Genomic DNA, 24,539 nt, shown 5'->3' with positions numbered 1-24,539 from the left:
CTACCTTATGTCACCCTTATATATTATTTCCTACCTTATATATTATTCCCTACCTTATCTTGCCCTTATATATTATTCCCTACGTTATCTCACCCTTATATATTATTCCCTACCTTATCTTACCCTTATATATTATCCCATACCTTATCTTACCCTTATACAATATTCCCTACCTTCTTACCCTTATATATTATTCCCTACCTTATCTCACCCTTATATTATTCCCTACCTTATCTCACCCTTATATATTATTCCCTACCTTATCTTACCCTTATATTTTATTCCCTACCTTATCTTACCCTTATATATTATCCCCTACCTTATGTCACCCTTATATATTATTCCCTACCTTATCTTACCCTTATATAATATTCCCTACCTTATCTTAAACTTATATATTATCCCCTACCTTACCTTATCTTACCCTTATATAATATTTCCTACCTTCTTACCCTGATATATTATCCCCTACCTTATCTCACCCTTATATATTATTCCCTACCTTATGTCACCCTTATATATTATCCCCTACCTTATATATTATTCCCTACCTTATCTTACCCTTATATATTATCCCCTACCTTATGTCACCCTTATATATTATTCCCTACCTTATCTCACTCTTATATATTATTCCCTACCTTATCTCACCCTTATATACTATTCTCTACCTTATGTTACCCTTATATATTATTCCCTACCTTATCTTACCCTTATATAATATTCCCTACCTTATCTTACCCTTATATGTTATCCCCTACCTTATCTTAACCTTATATAATATTCCCTACCTTCTTACCCTTATATATTTTTCCCTACCTTATCTCACCCTTATATATTATTCCCTACCTTATCTCACCCTTATATATTATTCCCTACCTTATGTCACCCTTATATATTATCTCCTACCTTATATATTATTCCCTACCTTATCTTACCCTTGTATATTATCCCCTACCTTATGTCACCCTTATATATTATTCCCTACCTTATCTCACTCTTATATATTATTCCCTACCTTATCTCACCCTTATATACTATTACCTACCTTATGTTACCCTTATATATTATTCCCTACCTTATCTTACCCTTATATAATATTCCCTACCTTATCGGACCCTTATATGTTATCCCCTACCTTATCTTAACCTTATATAATATTCCCTACCTTATCTTACCCTTATATATTATCCCCTACCTTCTTACCCTTATATATTTTTCCCTACCTTATCTCACCCTTATATATTATTCCCTACCTTATCTCACCCTTATATATTATTCCCTACCTTATGTCACCCTTATATATTATCCCCTACCTTATATATTATTCCCTACCTTATCTCACCCTTATATATTATTCCCTACCTTATCTCACCCTTATATATTATTCCCTACCTTATGTCAGCCTTATATGTTATTCCCTACCTTATCTTACCCTTATATATTTTTTCCTACCTTATCTCACCCTTAAATATTATTCCCTACCTTATCTCACCCTTATATATTATCCCCTACCTTATATATTATCCCCTACCTTATCTCACCCTTATATATTATTCCCTACCTTATCTCACCCTTATATATTATTCCCTACCTTATCTCACCATTATATATTATCCCCTACCTTATCTCACCCTTATATATTATTCCCTACCTTATTTTACCCTTATATATTATTCCCTACCTTATCTCACCCTTATATATTATTCCCTACCTTATATCTCACCCTTATATATTATCCCCTACCTTATCTCACCCTTATATATTATTCCCTACCTTATCTCACCCTTATATATTATTCCCTACCTTATCTCACCCTTATATAGTATTCCTCACCTTATCTCACCCTTATATATTATTCCCTACCTTATCTCACCCTTATATATTATCCCCTACCTTATCTAACCCTTATATATTATTCCCTACCTTATCTTACCCTTATATATTATCCCCTACCTTATCTCACCCTTATATATTATTCCCTACCTTATTTCACCCTTATATATTATTCCCTACCTTATCTCACCCTTATATAATATTCCCTACCTTATCTCACCCTTATATATTATCCCCTACCTTATCTCACCCTTATATATTATCCCCTACCTAATTAATTTATTTATTTACAGTTTCTTATATAGTGCAGCATATTCCGTTGCGCTTTCCAGTTGGAGCCAACAGTGATAAGACAAACTTAGTAATAACAGACATAGAGGTAGGAGGGTCCTGCTCACAATCTTACAATCTTCTCCCCACATATACCATACATAACATATACCTAGCTGTACAGTCACCCCAGTAATGCTCCCCCGCCACACGGTGACCCGTCATTCATCCATACCTCATAACCCTGCACTAGAAGGGGCACCAGGATGCCCACTGGTTAGTACAGCTAGGGTTGCTAACTCATCCCTTTAATTCTGGACACACATTAATTACACAGGTTCTGTGACTGACTGACTTCAAGACTCCACTTCACCTGGTTTTAATCAGCCACAGAACCTGTGTAATTAATGTGTGTCCAGAATTAAAGGGATGAGTTGGTAATCCTAAATACAACCCGTGATCGCAGGGGACGTGTAATAGCATAATACTGTATAGTGGCCCTCATGCGGCCCCCTCCATCACGTAACATTTCGTCACACAAGACAATATCTCAGATTACGTATAAGAGGTTACCACATGTACAGTGTCGTGTATGGCTGTCAGCACCTCATATAAATAAAACAAGGGTACTCTGAGTCTGGGCGGTACCACTGATCTATAGAAGAGATTATAACCTTATAGAGTTACTATTACTGCCACCTGCGTCCCAGTCACTGTTTTTCTGTATGCTCACACTGCAGTGTAAAGTGAGGTAACGATAAGACGGTGTAATGTCACCGGAGTCACCAGACCAGCTGCACTATATAAGCTGGCACACGTCTACCCTACAGAATAAGACTACGTGTCTCTGGTTTTCTATTCACAATTGCTGAAAGTAATGCAAAGATCATTGTGTTTCCTGTGATTATTGGATTTAATACGCAGCTCTGGCCAAGACCGGGGGGGGGGGGGGGGTTGTGGGAGAGCGAGAGGTGCTGGTTTGTCCTCTGGTCGCCCCCTCCCCACCATGTAAAAGTGGGTAACTTCTCTAAGTTGCTGGTTCTGTATCACATGCAGCAGATCGGCCTGGGGTCCCGGGTTACGAGGCTGGAGCGTGTCTTGTGTGGAGCAGTTGGAACGGGTGGACATGGTTTGTACAGGGAAGGAAATGAACGCAGCGTATGTTCCTGGAAGCTCGCTCTGTAAAACGGACGTCGTCTCTAATGTCAACAAAACTTTTGGCTGTGTCAGTTTTTCCCCCTTTTGATGAGAACCAGCAACACTGGGACACTGCTGGGATCTGCGAGACCCTGGCAAGAAGATACTTTTTTCCATTGTAGCGTGCCATGTGACAGGCATTACCCTAGGCTGGTGCTCAGTTATATAAACCAGCGCTGCCGGGAGATCTAGAACCTCTGTTCTGTGAGTATGGGCAGCCAGTGGGTAACTGTAATATACTACTAGCAGAATCAGAGCTGGAGTAAGACCCTATGCGGGCCCTAGGCAAAATATGGGGGTCCCTAGACCACTTAATGTTGTAACATGTAAAAATTAAAAAAGGGTAACCTGGACCCCTCAGTGTAACCTGAGCCTTAGGCAGAAGCCTAGGTGATATAGCAGATGATCCCTAGGCAGGAGCCACGGTGACATAGCGGTTGATCCCTAGGCAGGAGCCTAGGGGACATGGCGGTTGATCCCTTGGCAGGAGCCTAGGTGACTTAGTGGTTGATCCCTAGGCAGGAGCCTAGGTGAAATAGCGGTTGATCCCTAGGCAGGAGCCAAGGTGACATAGCAGATGATCCCTAGGCAGGAGCCTAGGTGACTTAGCGGTTGATCCCTAGGCAGGAGCCAAGGTGACATAGCAGATGATCCCTAGGCAGGGGCCTAGGTGACATAGCGGTTGATCCCTTGGCAGGAGCCTAGGTGACATAGCAGTTGATCCCTTGGCAGGAGCCTAGGTGAAATAGCGGTTGATCCCTAGGCAGGAGCCAAGGTGACATAGCAGATGATCTCTAGGCAGGAGCCTAGGTGACTTAGCGGTTGATCCCTAGGCAGGAGCCAAGGTGACATAGCGGTTGATCCCTTGGCAGGAGCCTAGGTGACATAGCGGTTGATCCCTTGGCAGGAGCCAAGGTGACATAGCGGTTGATCCCTTGGAAGGGAGCCTAGGTGACATAGCGGTTGATCCCTAGGCAGGGGCCTAGGTGACATAGCGGTTGTTCCCTAGGCAGGAGCCTAGGTGGCATAGCAGATGATCCCTAGGCAGGAGCCAAGGCGACATAGCGGTTGATCCCTAGGCAGGAGCCTAGGTGACATAGCGGTTGATCCCTAAGCAGGAGCCTAGGTGGCATAGCAGATGATCCCTAGGTAGGAGCCAAGGTGACATAGCGGTTGATCCCTAGGCAGGAGCTTATGTGACACAGCGGATGATCCCTAGGCAGGAGCTTATGTGACACAGCGGATGATCCCTAGGCAGGAGCCTAGGTGCCATAACAGATGATCCCTAGGCAGGAGCCTAAGTGACATAGCGGATGATCACTATGCAGGAGCCTAGGTGACATAGCCGTTGATCCCTAGGCAGGAGCCTAGGTGACATAACAGATGATCTCTAGGCAGGAGCCAAGGTGACATAGCGGTTGATCCCTAGGCAGGAGCCAAGCTGACATAGCAGATGATTCCTAGGCAGGAGCCAAGGTGACATAGCGGTTGATCCCTAGGCAGGAGCCAAGGTGACATAGCGGTTGATCCCTAGGCAGGAGCCAAGGTGACATAGCGGTTGATCCCTAGGCAGGAGCCAAGGTGACATAGCGGTTGATCCCTTGGCAGGAGCCTAGGTGACATAACAGATGATCCCTAGGCAGGAGCTTATGTGACAAGGGTGATTGAGCACTAGACATTTATTTATTTCTCCTTCCTATTATATAGTACATGAATATCAGGCTTAGTAAGAAAAGAGAATGCTGCTGAATGGTGGAGGGATTCCCTATGATTAATGGAGGAGGAGTTACACTTATAGGCGGGTCACTATGCTAATGAGGTCTGGCAGAGCATAAAGGAGTTAATGGGTGGGGATTTCTGACGAGAGGAGAGGAAACACAGTAAGGGGTGTCAGTTCTATACAGACTAAGATTTCATGGTGTAGGAAAGGAACAATTAAAGCTGGCCCATTCCCCTTTTATTAAGACCTGTCTTCAGCCTTTCCTGTTGGCCTGTGCTGATGGGATGTACCTATATATTATTAACAATAGCAGCCTGACGCCTGAGAAATTCTGCATATTCTCACTATCTCATACTGTAGGCCTCTGTGGTACATATACTATATACACGCTGCCTGTACCGGCGTGGACAAGTAATACATTGTAACAGTCAGAGCACGGATTAGTTGGGAGCGCCCGCCGTTTATTAACGCATACAGCAGGGGGTTTTAACATACGGCCATCCAGCTGCTGTGGAACTACACAACCCAGCATGCGCTGCCACAGTTTTACGATTAGGCCATGCTAAAACGGTACCAGAGCATGCTGGGATTTGTAGTTCCACAGCAGCTGGAATACACCCCTTACGGCACACAACAGCTCCCTGTTTCTACAGACGTTTATTTGCGTTTATAACATAACTCTAATTACACACACAAGTGTGTATCTGTGTACACACAAACAGCTATCTCTTTGACACACACAGAGACACACATAAGTAACAAACATATATATGCGGTTCTGTGTTCCGCAGCCCCTGATTCTGGGAGGCGTGCTACATTTCCGGCTATACGAGGTAGGAAATCACATTTTCTCCCTGTCATTCCACCAGCCCCAATCAGAAGAGTCGGGGAAGCGCATCAGGCGCGCTGACACCTTACCTCAAACACTTCCTCGTCCAAGATTCTGGTTCCAAACACTATGATGCCATTGGTGTCGATGATGGAGTGGTCGCTGCGCTCAAGCGCTTTCTGCGCTCGCTTCTTACAGTCCAGGACCAGAGTGACTTGTTTCTTGTGTACGCTGATTGCTATCCGGTGCCACCTGGAGGAGACGGGAGAGGCTCAGGGTCAGACAAGTCTCAGCAGAAGCTTGCGGTACACGTCAGGAGGTGCATGGTGCATGGATGGGAAGTGACGCTTTTATACTGCAGCAGGCGAGATGCAAATCCGCCATCGCTACGGGGGAACTTACAATATAGCACCTAATAATAAATAAATCGTTGTTCTCCTGAATATATTTAAAGCTACCTTTATTTTGTTCTACTTTGCCATGCTTATGCTGGGTAATAATAATAATAATAATAATAATAATGTGACCTAAAAGTGGGTGTAGCTAAAATGCAATACAAAAGTAATAAGTACCATCTCTACACCAGGAGAGAACACTAGTACATGAGCCAGTATTACACCAGGAGAGAACAGTAGTACATGCACCAGTATTACACCAGGAGAGAACAGTAGTACATGAGCCAGTATTACACCAGGAGAGAACACTAGTACATGCACCAGTAATACACCAGGAGAGAACAGTAGTACATGCACCAGTATTACACCAGGAGAGAACAGTAGTACATGCACCAGTATTACACCAGGAGAGAACAGTAGTACATGAGCCAGTATTACATCAGGAGAGTACAGTAGTACATGCACCAGTATTACACCAGAAGAGAGCAGTAGTACATGCACCAGTATTACACCAGGAGAGAACAGTAGTACATGAGCCAGTATTACACCAGGAGAGAACAGTAGTACATGTGCCAGTATAACACCAGGAGAGAACAGTAGTACATGAGCCAGTATTACATCAGGAGAGTACAGTAGTACATGAGCCAGTATTACATCAGGAGAGTACAGTAGTACATGCACCAGTATTACACCAGGAGAGAACAGTAGTACATGCACCAGTATTACACCAGGAGAGAACAGTAGTACATGCACCAGTATTACACCAGGAGAGAACAGTAGTACATGCACCAGTAATACACCAGGAGAGAGCAGTAGTACATGCACCAGTATTACACCAGGAGAGAACAGTAGTACATGCGCCAGTGTTACACCAGGAGAGAACAGTAGTACATGCACCAGTAATACACCAGGAGAGAGCAGTAGTACATGCACCAGTATTACACCAGGAGAGAACAGTAGTACATGCGCCAGTGTTACACCAGGAGAGAACAGTAGTACATGCACCAGTATTACACCAGGAGAGAACAGTAGTACATGCACCAGTATTACACCAGGAGAGAACAGTAATACATGAGCCAGTATTACACCAGGAGAGAACAGTAGTACATGCGCCAGTGTTACACCAGGAGAGAGCAGTAGTACATGTGCCAGTATTACACCAGGAGAGAACAGTAATACATGAGCCAGTATTACACCAGGAGAGAACAGTAGTACATGCGCCAGTATTACACCAGGAGAGAACAGTAGTACATGCGCCAGTGTTACACCAGGAGAGAAGAGTAGCACATGCGCCAGTATTACACCAGGAGAGAACAGTAGTACATGTGCCAGTATTACACCAGGAGAGAACAGTAGTACATGTGCCAGTATTACACCAGGAGAGAGCAGTAGTACATGCACCAGTGTTACACCAGGATAGAGCAGTAGTACATGAGCCAGTATTACACCAGGAGAGAACAGTAGTACATGTGCCAGTATTACACCAGGAGAGAACAGTAGTACATGCGCCAGTGTTACACCAGGAGAGAACAGTAGTACATGTGCCAGTGTTACACCAGGAGAGAGCAGTAGTACATGCGCCAGTGTTACACCAGGAGAGAACAGTAGTACATGTGCCAGTATTACACCAGGAGAGAACAGTAGTACATGTGCCAGTATTACACCAGGAGAGAACAGTAGTACATGCACCAGTATTACACCAGGAGAGAACAGTAGTACATGTGCCAGTATTACACCAGGAGAGAACAGTAGTACATGCACCAGTATTACACCAGGAGAGAACAGTAGTACATGCGCCAGTGTTACACCAGGAGAGAACAGTAGTACATGTGCCAGTATTACACCAGGAGAGAACAGTAGTACATGCACCAGTATTACACCAGGAGAGAGCAGTAGTACATGTGCCAGTATTACACCAGGAGAGAACAGTAGTACATGTGCCAGTGTTACACCAGGAGAGAACAGTAGTACATGTGCAAGTATTACACCAGGAGAGAACAGTAGTACATGTGCAAGTATTACACCAGGAGAGAACAGTAGTACATGTGCAAGTATTACACCAGGAGAGAGCAGTAGTACATGCACCAGTATTACACCAGGAGAGAACAGTAGTACATGCACCAGTATTACACCAGGAGAGAGCAGTAGTACATGCGCCAGTATTACACCAAGAGACAACAGTAGTACATGCGCCAGTATTACACCAGGAGAGAACAGTAGTACATGTGCCAGTGTTACACCAGGAGAGAACAGTAGTACATGCACCAGTATTACACCAGGAGAGAACAGTAGTACATGTGCCAGTGTTACACCAGGAGAGAACAGTAGTACATGTGCCAGTATTACACCAGGATAAGAACAGTAGTACATGTGCCAGTATTACACCAGGAGAGAACAGTAGTACATGCACCAGTATTACACCAGGAGAGAACAGTAGTACATGCACCAGTATTACACCAGGAGAGAGCAGTAGTACATGCACCAGTATTACACCAGGAGAGAACAGTAGTACATGCACCAGTATTACACCAGGAGAGAACAGTAGTACATGCACCAGTATTACACCAGGAGAGAACAGTAGTACATGTGCCAGTATTACACCAGGAGAGAACAGTAGTACATGCGCCAGTATTACACCAGGAGGGAACAGTAGTACATGCGCCAGTGTTACACCAGGAGAGAGCAGTAGTACATGCACCAGTAATACACCAGGAGAGAACAGTAGTACATGCACCAGTATTACACCAGGAGAGAACAGTAGTACATGCACCAGTATTACACCAGGAGAGAATAGTAGTACATGCACCAGTAATACACCAGGAGAGAACAGTAGTACATGCGCCAGTATTACACCAGGAGAGAACAGTAGTACATGCACCAGTATTACACCAGGAGAGAACAGTAGTACATGCACCAGTATTACACCAGGAGAGAACAGTAGTACATGCACCAGTATTACACCAGGAGAGAGCAGTAGTACATGTGCCAGTATTACACCAGGAGAGAACAGTAGTACATGCACCAGTATTACACCAGGAGAGAACAGTAGTACATGCACCAGTATTACACCAGGAGAGAACAGTAGTACATGTGCCAGTATTACACCAGGAGAGAACAGTAGTACATGCACTAGTATTACACCTGGAGAGAACAGTAGTACATGCACCAGTATTACACCAGGAGAGAACAGTAGTACATGCACCAGTATTACACCAGGAGAGAACAGTAGTACATGTGCCAGTATTACACCAGGAGAGAGCAGTAGTACATGCACCAGTATTACACCAGGAGAGAGCAGTAGTACATGCACCAGTATTACACCAGGAGAGAGCAGTAGTACATGTGCCAGTATTACACCAGGAGAGAGCAGTAGTACATGCACCAGTATTACACCAGGAGAGAACAGTAGTACATGTGCCAGTATTACACCAGGAGAGAACAGTAGTACATGCACTAGTGTTACACCAGGAGAGAACAGTAGTACATGCACCAGTATTACACCAGGAGAGAACAGTAGTACATGCACCAGTATTACACCAGGAGAGAACAGTAGTACATGCACCAGTATTACACCAGGAGAGAACAGTAGTACATGTGCCAGTATTACACCAGGAGAGAGCAGTAGTACATGCACCAGTATTACACCAGGAGAGAGCAGTAGTACATGTGCCAGTATTACACCAGGAGAGAACAGTAGTACATGCACCAGTATTACACCAGGAGAGAATAGTAGTACATGCACCAGTAATACACCAGGAGAGAACAGTAGTACATGCGCCAGTATTACACCAGGAGAGAACAGTAGTACATGCACCAGTATTACACCAGGAGAGTACAGTAGTACATGCACCAGTATTACACCAGGAGAGAGCAGTAGTACATGTGCCAGTATTACACCAGGAGAGAACAGTAGTACATGCACCAGTATTACACCAGGAGAGAACAGTAGTACATGCACCAGTATTACACCAGGAGAGAACAGTAGTACATGTGCCAATATTACACCAGGAGAGAACAGTAGTACATGCACTAGTATTACACCAGGAGAGAACAGTAGTACATGCACCAGTATTACACCAGGAGAGAACAGTAGTACATGCACCAGTATTACACCAGGAGAGAACAGTAGTACATGTGCCAGTATTACACCAGGAGAGAGCAGTAGTACATGCACCAGTATTACACCAGGAGAGAGCAGTAGTACATGTGCCAGTATTACACCAGGAGAGAACAGTAGTACATGCGCCAGTATTACACCAGGAGAGAACAGTAGTACATGCGCCAGTGTTACACCAGGAGAGAGCAGTAGTACATGTGCCAGTATTACACCAGGAGAGAACAGTAATACATGAGCCAGTATTACACCAGGAGAGAACAGTAGTACATGCGCCAGTATTACACCAGGAGAGAACAGTAGTACATGTGCCAGTATTACACCAGGAGAGAGCAGTAGTACATGCGCCAGTGTTACACCAGGATAGAGCAGTAGTACATGTGCCAGTATTACACCAGGAGAGAACAGTAGTACATGCGCCAGTGTTACACCAGGAGAGAGCAGTAGTACATGTGCCAGTATTACACCAGTAGAGAACAGTAGTACATGCACCAGAATTACACCAGGAGAGAGCAGTAGTACATGCACCAGTATTACACCAGGAGAGAGCAGTAGTACATGTGCCAGTATTACACCAGGAGAGAGCAGTAGTACATGCACCAGTATAACACCAGGAGAGAACAGTAGTACATGCGCCAGTGTTACACCAGGAGAGAGCAGTAGTACATGTGCCAGTATTACACCAGGAGAGAGCAGTAGTACATGTGCCAGTATTACACCAGGATAAGAACAGTAGTACATGTGCCAGTATTACACCAGGAGAGAACAGTAGTACATGTGCCAGTATTACACCAGGAGAGAACAGTAGTACATGTGCCAGTATTACACCAGGAGAGAACAGTAGTACATGCACCAGTATTACACCAGGAGAGAACAGTAGTACATGCACCGGTATTACACCAGGAGAGATCAGTAGTACATGCACCAGTATTACACCAGGAGAGAACAGTAGTACATGCACCAGTATTACACCAGGAGAGAACAGTAGTACATGCACCAGTATTACACCAGGAGAGAGCAGTAGTACATGTGCCAGTATTACACCAGGAGAGAACAGTAGTACATGCACCAGTATTACACCAGGAGAGAACAGAAGTACATGCACCAGTATTACACCAGGAGAGAACAGTAGTACATGTGCCAGTATTACACCAGGAGAGAACAGTAGTACATGCACTAGTATTACACCAGGAGAGAACAGTAGTACATGCACCAGTATTACACCAGGAGAGAACAGTAGTACATGCACCAGTATTACACCAGGAGAGAACAGTAGTACATGTGCCAGTATTACACCAGGAGAGAGCAGTAGTACATGCACCAGTATTACACCAGGAGAGAGCAGTAGTACATGCACCAGTATTACACCAGGAGAGAGCAGTAGTACATGTGCCAGTATTACACCAGGAGAGAGCAGTAGTACATGCACCAGTATTACACCAGGAGAGAACAGTAGTACATGTGCCAGTATTACACCAGGAGAGAACAGTAGTACATGCACTAGTATTACACCAGGAGAGAGCAGTAGTACATGCACCAGTATTACACCAGGAGAGAGCAGTAGTACATGCACCAGTATTACACCAGGAGAGAACAGTAGTACATGCACCAGTATTACACCAGGAGAGAACAGTAGTACATGTGCCAGTATTACACCAGGAGAGAACAGTAGTACATGCACCAGTATTACACCAGGAGAGAACAGTAGTACATGTGCCAGTATTACACCAGGAGAGAACAGTAGTACTTGCACCAGTATTACACCAGGAGAGAGCAGTAGTACATGCACCAGTATTACACCAGGAGAGAACAGTAGTACATGCACCAGTATTACACCAGGAGAGAACAGTAGTACATGTGCCAGTATTACACCAGGAGAGAACAGTAGTACATGCGCTAGTATTACACCAGGAGAGAACAGTAGTACATGCACCAGTATTACACCAGGAGAGAGCAGTAGTACATGCACCAGTATTACACCAGGAGAGAACAGTAGTACATGTACCAGTATTACACCAGGAGAGAATAGTAGTACATGCACCAGTATTACACCAGGAGAGAGCAGTAGTACATGCACCAGTATTACACTAGGAGAGAACAGTAGTACATGCACCAGTATTACACCAGGAGAGAGCAGTAGTACATGCACCAGTATTACACCAGGAGAGAATAGTAGTACATTCACCAGTATTACACCAGGAGAGAACAGTAGTACATGTGCCAGTATTACACCAGGAGAGAACAGTAGTACATGCACCAGTATTACACCAGGAGAGAGCAGTAGTACATGCACCAGTATTACACCAGGAGAGAACAGTAGTACATGCACCAGTGTTACACCAGGAGAGAACAGTAGTACATGCACCAGTATTACACCAGGAGAGAACAGTAGTACATGCACCAGTATTACACCAGGAGAGAGCAGTAGTACATGCACCAGTATTACACCAGGAGAGAACAGTAGTACATGGGCCAGTATTACACCAGGAGAGAACAGTAGTACATGCACCAGTATTACACCAGGAGAGAACAGTAGTACATGCACCAGTATTACACCAGGAGAGAGCAGTAGTACATGCGCCATCTTTATACCAGGAGAGAACAGTAGTACATGCACCAGTATTACACCAGAAGAGAGCAGTAGTACATGCACCAGTATTATACCAGGAGAGAACAGTAGTACATGCACCAGTATTACACCAGGAGAGAGCAGTAGTACATGCACAAGTATTACACCAGGAGAGAACAGTAGTACATGCACCAGTATTACACCAGGAGAGAATAGTAGTACATTCACCAGTATTACACCAGGAGAGAACAGTAGTACATGTGCCAGTATTACACCAGGAGAGAACAGTAGTACATGCACCAGTATTACACCAGGAGAGAGCAGTAGTACATGCACCAGTATTACACCAGGAGAGAACAGTAGTACATGCACCAGTGTTACACCAGGAGAGAACAGTAGTACATGCACCAGTATTACACCAGGAGAGAACAGTAGTACATGCACCAGTATTACACCAGGAGAGAGCAGTAGTACATGCACCAGTATTACACCAGGAGAGAACAGTAGTACATGGGCCAGTATTACACCAGGAGAGAACAGTAGTACATGCACCAGTATTACACCAGGAGAGAACAGTAGTACATGCACCAGTATTACACCAGGAGAGAGCAGTAGTACATGCGCCATCTTTATACCAGGAGAGAACAGTAGTACATGCACCAGTATTACACCAGAAGAGAGCAGTAGTACATGCACCAGTATTATACCAGGAGAGAACAGTAGTACATGCACCAGTATTACACCAGGAGAGAACAGTAGTACATGCACCAGTATTACACCAGAAGAGAACAGTAGTACATGCACCAGTATTATACCAGGAGAGAACAGTAGTACATGCACCAGTATTACACCAGGAGAGAACAGCAGTACATGTGCCAGTATTACACCAGGAGAGAACAGTAGTACATGTGCCAGTAATACACCAGGAGAGAACAGTAGTACATGCACCAGTATTACACCAGGAGAGAACAGTAGTACATGCACCAGTATTACACCAGGAGAGAGCAGTAGTACATGTGCCAGTGTTACACCAGGAGAGAACAGTAGTACATGCGCCAGTATTACACCAGGAGAGAACAGTAGTACATGCACCAGTATTACACCAGGAGTGAACAGTAGTACATGTGCCAGTATTACACCAGGAGAGAGCAGTAGTACATGTGCCAGTATTACACCAGAAGAGAGCAGTAGTACATGCACCAGTATTACACCAGGAGAGAGCAGTAGTACATGCACCAGTATTACACCAGGAGAGAGCAGTAGTACATGTGCCAGTATTACACCAGAAGAGAGCAGTAGTACATGCACCAGTATTACACCAGGAGAGAACAGTAGTACATGCGCCAGTATTACACCAGGAGAGAGCAGTAGTACATGTGCCAGTATTACACCAGAAGAGAGCAGTAGTACATGCACCAGTATTACACCAGGAGAGAGCAGTAGTACATGTGCCAGTATTACAAAAGGAGAGAGCAGTAGTACATGCACCAGTATTACACCAGAAGAGAGCAGTAGTACATGCACCAGTATTACACCAGGAGAGAGCAGTAGTACATGTGCCAGTATTACACCAGGAGAGAGCAGTAGTACATGCACCAGTATTACACCAGAAGAGAACAGTAGTACATGCACCAGTATTACACCAGAAGAGAACAGTAGTACATGCACCAGTAATACACCAGGAGAGAACAGTAGTACATGTGCCAGTATTACACCAGGAGACAACAGTAGTACATGCACCAGTATTACACCAGAAGAGAGCAGTAGTACATGCACCAGTATTACACCAGGAGAGAGCAGTAGTACATGTGCCAGTATTACACCAGGAGACAACAGTAGTACATGCGCCAGTATTACACCAGGAGAGAGAGAGTAGTACATGCACCAGTATTACACCAGAAGAGAGCAGTAGTACATGTGCCAGTGTTACACCAGGAGAGAGCAGTAGTACATGCACCAGTATTACACCAGAAGAGAGCAGTAGTACATGTGCCAGTGTTACACCAGGAGACAACAGTAGTACATGCACCAGTATTACACCAGAAGAGAGCAGTAGTACATGTGCCAGTGTTACACCAGGAGACAACAGTAGTACATGCGCCAGTAATACACCAGGAGAGAGCAGTAGTACATGCACCAGTAATACACCAGGAGAGAACAGTAGTACATGCGCCAGTAATACACCAGGAGTGAGCAGTAGTACATGCACCAGTATTACACCAGAAGAGAGCAGTAGTAAATGCACCAGTATTACACCAGGAGAGAACAGTAGTACATGTGCCAGTGTTACACCAGGAGACAACAGTAGTACATGTGCCAGTATTACACCAGGAGAGAACAGTAGTACATGCACCAGTATTACACCAGGAGAGAACAGTAGTACATGTGCCAGTATTACACCAGGAGAGAACAGTAGTACATGCACCAGTAATACACCAGGTGAGAACAGTAGTACATGTGCCAGTGTTACACCAGGAGACAACAGTAGTACATGTGCCAGTATTACACCAGGAGAGAACAGTAGTACATGCACCAGTATTACACCAGGAGAGAACAGTAGTACATGTGCCAGTATTACACCAGGAGAGAGCAGTAGTAAATGCACCAGTATTACACCAGGAGAGAACAGTAGTACATGTGCCAGTGTTACACCAGGAGACAACAGTAGTACATGTGCCAGTATTACACCAGGAGAGAACAGTAGTACATGCACCAGTATTACACCAGGAGAGAACAGTAGTACATGTGCCAGTATTACACCAGGAGAGAACAGTAGTACATGCACCAGTAATACACCAGGAGAGAGCAGTAGTACATGTGCCAGTATTACACCAGGAGAGAACAGTAGTACATGCACCAGTATTACACCAGGAGAGAACAGTAGTACATGCACCAGTATTACACCAGGAGAGAACAGTAGTACATGTGCCAGTATTACACCAGGAGAGAACAGTAGCACGTGCACCAGTATTACACCAGGAGAGAACAGTAGTACATGCACCAGTATTACACCAGGAGAGAACAGTAGTACATGCACCTGTAATACACCAGGTGAGAACAGTAGTACATGTGCCAGTGTTACACCAGGAGACAACAGTAGTACATGTGCCAGTATTACACCAGGAGAGAACAGTAGTACATGCACCAGTATTACACCAGGAGAGAACAGTAGTACATGCACCAGTATTACACCAGGAGAGAACAGTAGTACATGTGCCAGTGTTACACCAGGAGAGAGCAGTAGTACATGCACCAGTATTACACCAGGAGACAACAGTAGTACATGCACCAGTATTACACCAGGAGACAACAGTAGTACATGCGCCTGTATTACACCAGAAGAGAGCAGTAGTACATGTGCCAGTATTACACCAGGAGAGAGCAGTAGTACATGCACCAGTAATACACCAGGAGAGAACAGTAGTACATGCACCAGTATTACACCAGGAGAGAACAGTAGTACATGCACCAGTATTACACCAGGAGACAACAGTAGTACATGCGCCTGTATTACACCAGAAGAGAGCAGTAGTACATGTGCCAGTATTACACCAGGAGAGAGCAGTAGTACATGCACCAGTAATACACCAGGAGAGAACAGTAGTACATGCACCAGTATTACACCAGGAGAGAGCAGTAGTACATGCACCAGTATTACACCAGGAGAGAGCAGTAGTACATGTGCCAGTATTACACCAGGAGAGAGCAGTAGTAAATGCACCAGTATTACACCAGAAGAGAACAGTAGTACATGCACCAGTATTACACCAGGAGAGAACAGTAGTGCATGCACCAGTATTACACCAGGAGAGAACAGTAGTACATGCGCCTGTATTACACCAGGAGAGAACAGTAGTACATGCTCCAGTATTACACCAGAAGAGAGCAGTAGTACATGCACCAGTATTACACCAGGAGAGAGCAGTAGTACATGCACCAGTATTACACCAGGAGAGAACAGTAGTACATGCACCAGTATTACACCAGGAGAGAACAGTAGTGCATGCACCAGTATTACACCAGGAGAGAACAGTAGTACATGCGCCTGTATTACACCAGAAGAGAGCAGTAGTACATGTGCCAGTATTACACCAGAAGAGAGCAGTAGTACATGCACCAGTATTACACCAGGAGAGAACAGTAGTGCATGCACCAGTATTACACCAGGAGAGAACAGTAGTACATGTGCCAGTATAACACCAGGAGAGAACAGTAGTACATGTGCCAGTATTACACCAGAAGAGAGCAGTAGTACATGCGCCTGTATTACACCAGAAGAGAGCAGTAGTACATGTGCCAGTATTACACCAGAAGAGAGCAGTAATACATGCACCAGTATTACACCAGGAGAGAACAGTAGTACATGCACCAGTATTACACCAGGAGAGAACAGTAGTACATGCACCAGTATTACACCAGGAGAGAGCAGTAGTACATGTGCCAGTGTTACACCAGGAGAGAACAGTAGTACATGTGCCACTAATACACCAGGAGAGAACAGTAGTACATGTGCCAGTATTACACCAGGAGACAACAGTAGTACATGCACCAGTATTACACCAGGAGACAACAGTAGTACATGCACCAGTATTACACCAGGAGACAACAGTAGTACATGCACCAGTGTTACACCAGGAGAGAACAGAAGTACATGCGACAGTATTACACCAGGTAAGAGCAGTAGTACATGTGCCAGTATTACACCAGAAGACAACAGTAGTACATGCACCAGTATTACACCAGGAGAGAACAGTAGTACATGCACCAGTATTACACCAGGAGAGAGCAGTAGTACATGCGCCAGTATTACACCAGGAGACAACAGTAGTACATGTGCCAGTATTACACCAGAAGACAACAGTAGTACATGCACCAGTATTACACCAGGAGAGAACAGTAGTACATGCACCAGTATTACACCAGGAGAGAGCAGTAGTACATGCGCCAGTATTACACCAGGAGACAACAGTAGTACATGCGCCAGTATTACACCAGAAGACAACAGTAGTACATGTACCAGTATTACACCAGGAGAGAACAGTAGTACATGCACCAGTATTACACCAGGAGAGAGCAGTAGTACATGCGCCAGTATTACACCAGGAGAGAACAGTAGTACATGCACCAGTATTACACCGGGAGACAACAGTAGTACATGCACCAGTATTACACCAGGAGAGAACAGTAGCACGTGCACCAGTATTACACCAGGAGAGAGCAGTAGTACATGCGCCAGTATTACACCAGGAGAGAACAGTAGTACATGCGCCATCTTTATACCAGGAGAGAACAGTAGTACATGCACCAGTATTACACCAGGAGAGAACAGTAGCACGTGCACCAGTATTACACCAGGAGAGAGCAGTAGTACATGAGCCAGTATTACACCAGGAGAGAACAGTAGTACATGCACCAGCATTACACCAGGAGAGAACAGTAGTACATGCGCCATATTTATATCAGGAGAGAACGGTAGTAACGGCGCCAGTTTTACACCAGGTGAGAACACTAGTACATGCGCCAGTATTACACCAGGAGAGAACAGTAGTACATGAGCTAATATTACACCAGGAGAGAGCAGTAGTACATTCACCAGTATTACACCAGGAGAGAACGGTAGTACATGCGCCAGTATTACACCAGGAGACAACAGTAGTACATGCACCAGTATTACACCAGGAGAAAACAGTGGTACATGCGCCAGTATTACACCAGGAGAGAACAGTAGTACATGTGCCAGTGTTACACCAGGAGAGAACAGTAGTACATGTGCCAGTATTACACCAGGAGAGAACAGTAGTACATGCACCAGTATTACACCAGGAGAGAACAGTAGTACATGCACCAGTATTACACCGGTAGACAACAGTAGTACATGCGTCAGTATTACACCAGGAGAGAACAGAAGTACATGCGCCACTAATACACCAGGAGAGAACAGTAGTACATGTGCCAGTGTTACACCAGGAGAGAACAGTAGTACATGCGCCACTAATACACCAGGAGAGAACAGTAGTACATGCGCCAGAATTACACCAGGAGAGAACAGTAGTACATGCACCAGTGTTACACCAGGAGAGAACAGAAGTACATGCGCCACTAATACACCAGGAGAGAACAGTAGTACATGTGCCAGTGTTACACCAGGAGAGAACAGTAGTACATGCACCAGTATTACACCAGGAGAGAGCAGTAGTACATGCACCAGTATTACACCAGGAGACAACAGTAGTACATGTGCCAGTGTTACACCAGGAGAGAACAGTAGTACATGCGCCACTAATACACCAGGAGAGAACAGTAGTACATGCGCCAGAATTACACCAGGAGAGAACAGTAGTACATGCACCAGTATTACACCAGGAGACAACAGTAGTACATGTGCCAGTGTTACACCAGGAGAGAACAGTAGTACATGCGCCACTAATACACCAGTAGAGAACAGTAGTACATGCGCCAGAATTACACCAGGAGAGAACAGTAGTACATGCACCAGTGTTACACCAGGAGAGAACAGAAGTACATGCGCCACTAATACACCAGGTGAGAACAGTAGTACATGCGCCAGTATTACACCAGGTAAGAGCAGTAGTACATGCACCAGTGTTACACCAGGAGACAACAGTACTACATGCGCCAGTATTACACCAGGAGAGAGCAGTAGTACATGCGCCAGTATTACACCAGGAGACAACAGTAGTACATGCGCCAGTATTACACCAGAAGACAACAGTAGTACATGCACCAGTATTACACCAGGAGAGAACAGTAGTACATGCACCAGTATTACACCAGGAGAGAGCAGTAGTACATGCGCCAGTATTACACCAGGAGAGAACAGTAGTACATGCACCAGTAATACACCAGGAGAGAACAGTAATACATGCGCCATCTCTATACCAGGAGAGAACATTAGTAAATGCGCCAGTGTTACACCAGGAGAGAGCAGTACTACATGCGCCAGTATTACACCAGGAGAGAGCAGTAGTACATGTGCCAGTATTACACCAGGAGAGAACAGTAGTACATGCACCAGTATTACACCAGGAGAGAATAGTAGTACATGCGCCAGTATTACACCAGGAGACAACAGTAGTACATGCGCCAGTATTACACCAGGAGACAACAGTAGTACATGCACCAGTATTACACCAGGAGAGAACAGTAGTACTTGCACCAGTATTACACCAGGAGAGAGCAGTAGTACATGTGCCAGTATTACACCAGGAGAGAACAGTAGTACATGCACCAGTATTACACCAGGAGAGAACAGTAATACATGCACCAGTAATACACCAGGAGACAACAGTAGTACATGCACCAGTATTACACCAGGAGAGAGCAGTAGTTCATGCGCCAGTATTACACCAGGAGAGAGCAGTAGTACATGCGCCAGTATTACACCAGGAGACAACAGTAGTACATGCGCCAGTATTACACCAGAAGACAACAGTAGTACATGCACCAGTATTACACCAGGAGAGAACAGTAGTTCATGCACCAGTATTACACCAGGAGAGAGCAGTAGTATATGCGCCAGTATTACACCAGGATACAACAGTAGTACATGCGCCAGTATTACACCAGAAGACAACAGTAGTACATGCACCAGTATTACACCAGGAGAGAGCAGTAGTTCATGCGCCAGTATTACACCAGGAGAGAGCAGTAGTACATGTGCCAGTATTACACCAGGAGACAACAGTAGTACATGCACCAGTATTACACCAGGAGAGAACAGTGGTACATGCACCAGTATTACACCAGGAGAGAACAGTAGCACGTGCACCAGTATTACACCAGGAGAGAACAGTAGTACATGCGCCAGTATTACACCAGGAGAGAACAGTAGTACGTGCACCAGTATTACACCAGGAGAGAACAGTAGTACATGCACCAGTATTACACCAGGAGACAACAGTAGTACATGCACCAGTATTACAACAGGAGAGAACAGTGGTACATGCACCAGTATTACACCAGGAGAGAACAGTAGCACGTGCACCAGTATTACACCAGGAGAGAACAGTAGTACATGCGCCAGTATTACACCAGGAGAGAACAGTAGTACATGCACCAGTATTACACCAGGAGAGAACAGTAGTACATGCACCAGTATTACACCAGGAGAGAACAGTAGTACATGCACCAGTATTATACCAGGAGAGAACAGTAGTATATGTGCCAGTATTACACCGGGAGACAACAGTAGTACATGAGCCAGTATTACACCAGGAGAGAACAGTAGTACATGCACCAGTATTACACCAGGAGACAACAGTAGTACATGCACCAGTATTACACCAGGAGAGAACAGTGGTACATGCACCAGTATTACACCAGGAGAGAACAGTAGCACGTGCACCAGTATTACACCAGGAGAGAACAGTAGTACATGCGCCAGTATTACACCAGGAGAGAACAGTAGTACATGCACCAGTATTACACCAGGAGAGAACAGTAGTACATGCACCAGTATTACACCAGGAGAGAATAGTAGTACATGCGCCAGTATCACACCAGGAGACAACAGTAGTACATGCGCCAGTATTACACCAGGAGAGAACAGTAGTACTTGCACCAGTATTACACCAGGAGAGAGCAGTAGTACATGTGCCAGTATTACACCAGGAGAGAACAGTAGTACATGCACCAGTATTACACCAGGAGAGAACAGTAATACATGCACCAGTAATACACCAGGAGACAACAGTAGTACATGCACCAGTATTACACCAGGAGAGGGCAGTAGTTCATGCGCCAGTATTACACCAGGAGAGAGCAGTAGTACATGTGCCAGTATTACACCAGGAGACAACAGTAGTACATGCACCAGTATTACACCAGGAGAGAACAGTGGTACATGCACCAGTATTACACCGGGAGACAACAGTAGTACATGCACCAGTATTACACCAGGAGAGAACAGTGGTACATGCACCAGTATTACACCAGGAGAGAACAGTAGCACGTGCACCAGTATTACACCAGGAGAGAACAGTAGTACATGCGCCAGTATTACACCAGGAGAGAACAGTAGTACATGCACCAGTATTACACCAGGAGAGAACAGTAGTACATGCACCAGTATTACACCAGGAGAGAACAGTAGTACATGCACCAGTATTATACCAGGAGAGAACAGTAGTATATGTGCCAGTATTACACCGGGAGACAACAGTAGTACATGAGCCAGTATTACACCAGGAGAGAACAGTAGTACATGCACCAGTATTACACCAGGAGACAACAGTAGTACATGCACCAGTATTACACCAGGAGAGAACAGTGGTACATGCACCAGTATTACACCAGGAGAGAACAGTAGCACGTGCACCAGTATTACACCAGGAGAGAACAGTAGTACATGCGCCAGTATTACACCAGGAGAGAACAGTAGTACATGCACCAGTATTACACCTGGAGAGAACAGTAGTACATGCACCAGTATTACACCAGGAGAGAACAGTAGCACGTGCACCAGTATTACACCAGGAGAGAACAGTAGTACATGCACCAGTATTACACCAGGAGAGAACAGTAGTACATGCGCCAGTGTTACACCAGGTAAGAGCAGTAGTACATGCACCAGTGTTACACCAGGAGAGAACAGTAGTACATGCGCCACTAATACACCAGGAGAGAACAGTAGTACATGAGCCAGTATTACACCAGGAGAGAACAGTAGCACGTGCACCAGTAATACACCAGGAGAGAATAGTAGTAGATGCACCAGTATTACACCGGGAGACAACAGTAGCACGTGCACCAGTATTACACCAGGAGACAACAGTAGTACATGAGCCAGTATTACACCAGGAGAGAACAGTAGCACGTGCACCAGTATTACACCAGGAGACAACAGTAGTACATGAGCCAGTATTACACCAGGAGAGAACAGTAGCACGTGCACCAGTATTACACCAGGAGAGAATAGTAGTACATGCACCAGTATTACACCGGGAGACAACAGTAGTACATGTGCCAGTATTACACCAGGAGAGAACAGTAGCACGTGCACCAGTATTACACCAGGAGACAACAGTAGTACATGAGCCAGTATTACACCAGGAGAGAACAGTAGCACGTGCACCAGTATTACACCAGGAGAGAATAGTAGTACATGCACCAGTATTACACCGGGAGACAACAGTAGTACATGTGCCAGTATTACACCAGGAGAGAACAGTAGCACGTACACCAGTATTACACCAGGAGACAACAGTAGTACATGCTCCAGTATTACACCAGGAGAGAACAGTAGCACGTGCACCAGTATTATACCAGGAGACAACAGTAGTACATGCTCCAGTATTACACCAGGAGAGAACAGTAGCACGTGCACCAGTATTACACCAGGAGAGAATAGTAGTACATGCACCAGTATTACACCGGGAGACAACAGTAGTACATGTGCCAGTATTACACCAGGAGAGAACAGTAGCACGTGCACCAGTATTACACCAGGAGAGAATAGTAGTACATGCACCAGTATTACACCGGGAGACAACAGTAGTACATGCTCCAGTATTACACCAGGAGAGAACAGTAGCACGTGCACCAGTATTATACCAGGAGACAACAGTAGTACATGCTCCAGTATTACACCAGGAGAGAACAGTAGTACGTGCACCAGTATTACACCAGGAGACAACAGTAGTACATGTGCCAGTATTACACCAGGAGAGAACAGTAGCACGTACACCAGTATTACACCAGGAGACAACAGTAGTACATGCTCCAGTATTACACAGGAGAGAACAGTAGCACGTGCACCAGTATTATACCAGGAGACAACAGTAGTACATGCTCCAGTATTACACCAGGAGAGAACAGTAGTACGTGCACCAGTATTACACCAGGAGACAACAGTAGTACATGTGCCAGTATTACACCAGGAGAGAACAGTAGCACGTGCACCAGTATTACACCAGGAGAGAATAGTAGTACATGCACCAGTATTACACCGGGAGACAACAGTAGTACATGTGCCAGTATTACACCAGGAGAGAACAGTAGCACGTACACCAGTATTACACCAGGAGACAACAGTAGTACATGCTCCAGTATTACACCAGGAGAGAACAGTAGCACGTGCACCAGTATTATACCAGGAGACAACAGTAGTACATGCTCCAGTATTACACCAGGAGAGAACAGTAGTACGTGCACCAGTATTACACCAGGAGAGAACAGTAGTACATGTGCCAGTATTACACCAGGAGAGAACAGTAGTACATGAGCCAGTATTACACCAGGAGAGAACAGTAGCACGTGCACCAGTATTACACCAGGAGAGAATAGTAGTACATGCACCAGTATTACACCAGGAGAGAACAGTAGCACGTGCACCAGTATTACACCAGGAGCGAACAGTAGTACATGCACCATTATTACACCAGGAGAGAACAGTAGCACGTGCACCAGTATTACACCAGGAGCGAACAGTAGTACATGCACCATTATTACACCAGGAGAGAACAGTAGCACGTGCACCAGTATTACACCAGGAGAGAACAGTAGCACGTGCACCAGTATTACACCAGGAGAGAATAGTAGTACATGGGCCTGGGTTATGTTTTTCACATGACAGTAGGTATTACTGCTAA

General features: G+C 45.1%; 1 protein-coding gene across 1 annotated transcript in view; it reads right to left on the bottom strand.

Moving 5' to 3' along the window:
• Positions 1 to 5,941: 5,941 nt before the first annotated feature.
• LOC135040512 (collagen alpha-1(V) chain-like) overlaps positions 5,942 to 24,539 on the bottom strand; it is a gene marked incomplete at its 3' end in the record, with an annotated part of 144,724 nt that continues 126,126 nt past the window's right edge. The window contains exon 4 of the mRNA XM_063954825.1: positions 5,942 to 6,104. Within this exon, the coding sequence (XP_063810895.1) occupies positions 5,942 to 6,104 (163 nt within the window). The remainder of the gene's footprint in view (positions 6,105 to 24,539) is intronic.

The sequence above is a fragment of the Pseudophryne corroboree genome, unplaced genomic scaffold (genome assembly GCF_028390025.1).
Source record: "Pseudophryne corroboree isolate aPseCor3 unplaced genomic scaffold, aPseCor3.hap2 scaffold_742, whole genome shotgun sequence".
Lineage (NCBI taxonomy): Eukaryota > Metazoa > Chordata > Amphibia > Anura > Myobatrachidae > Pseudophryne > Pseudophryne corroboree.
This window is presented reverse-complemented; position numbering and strand designations above follow the sequence as displayed.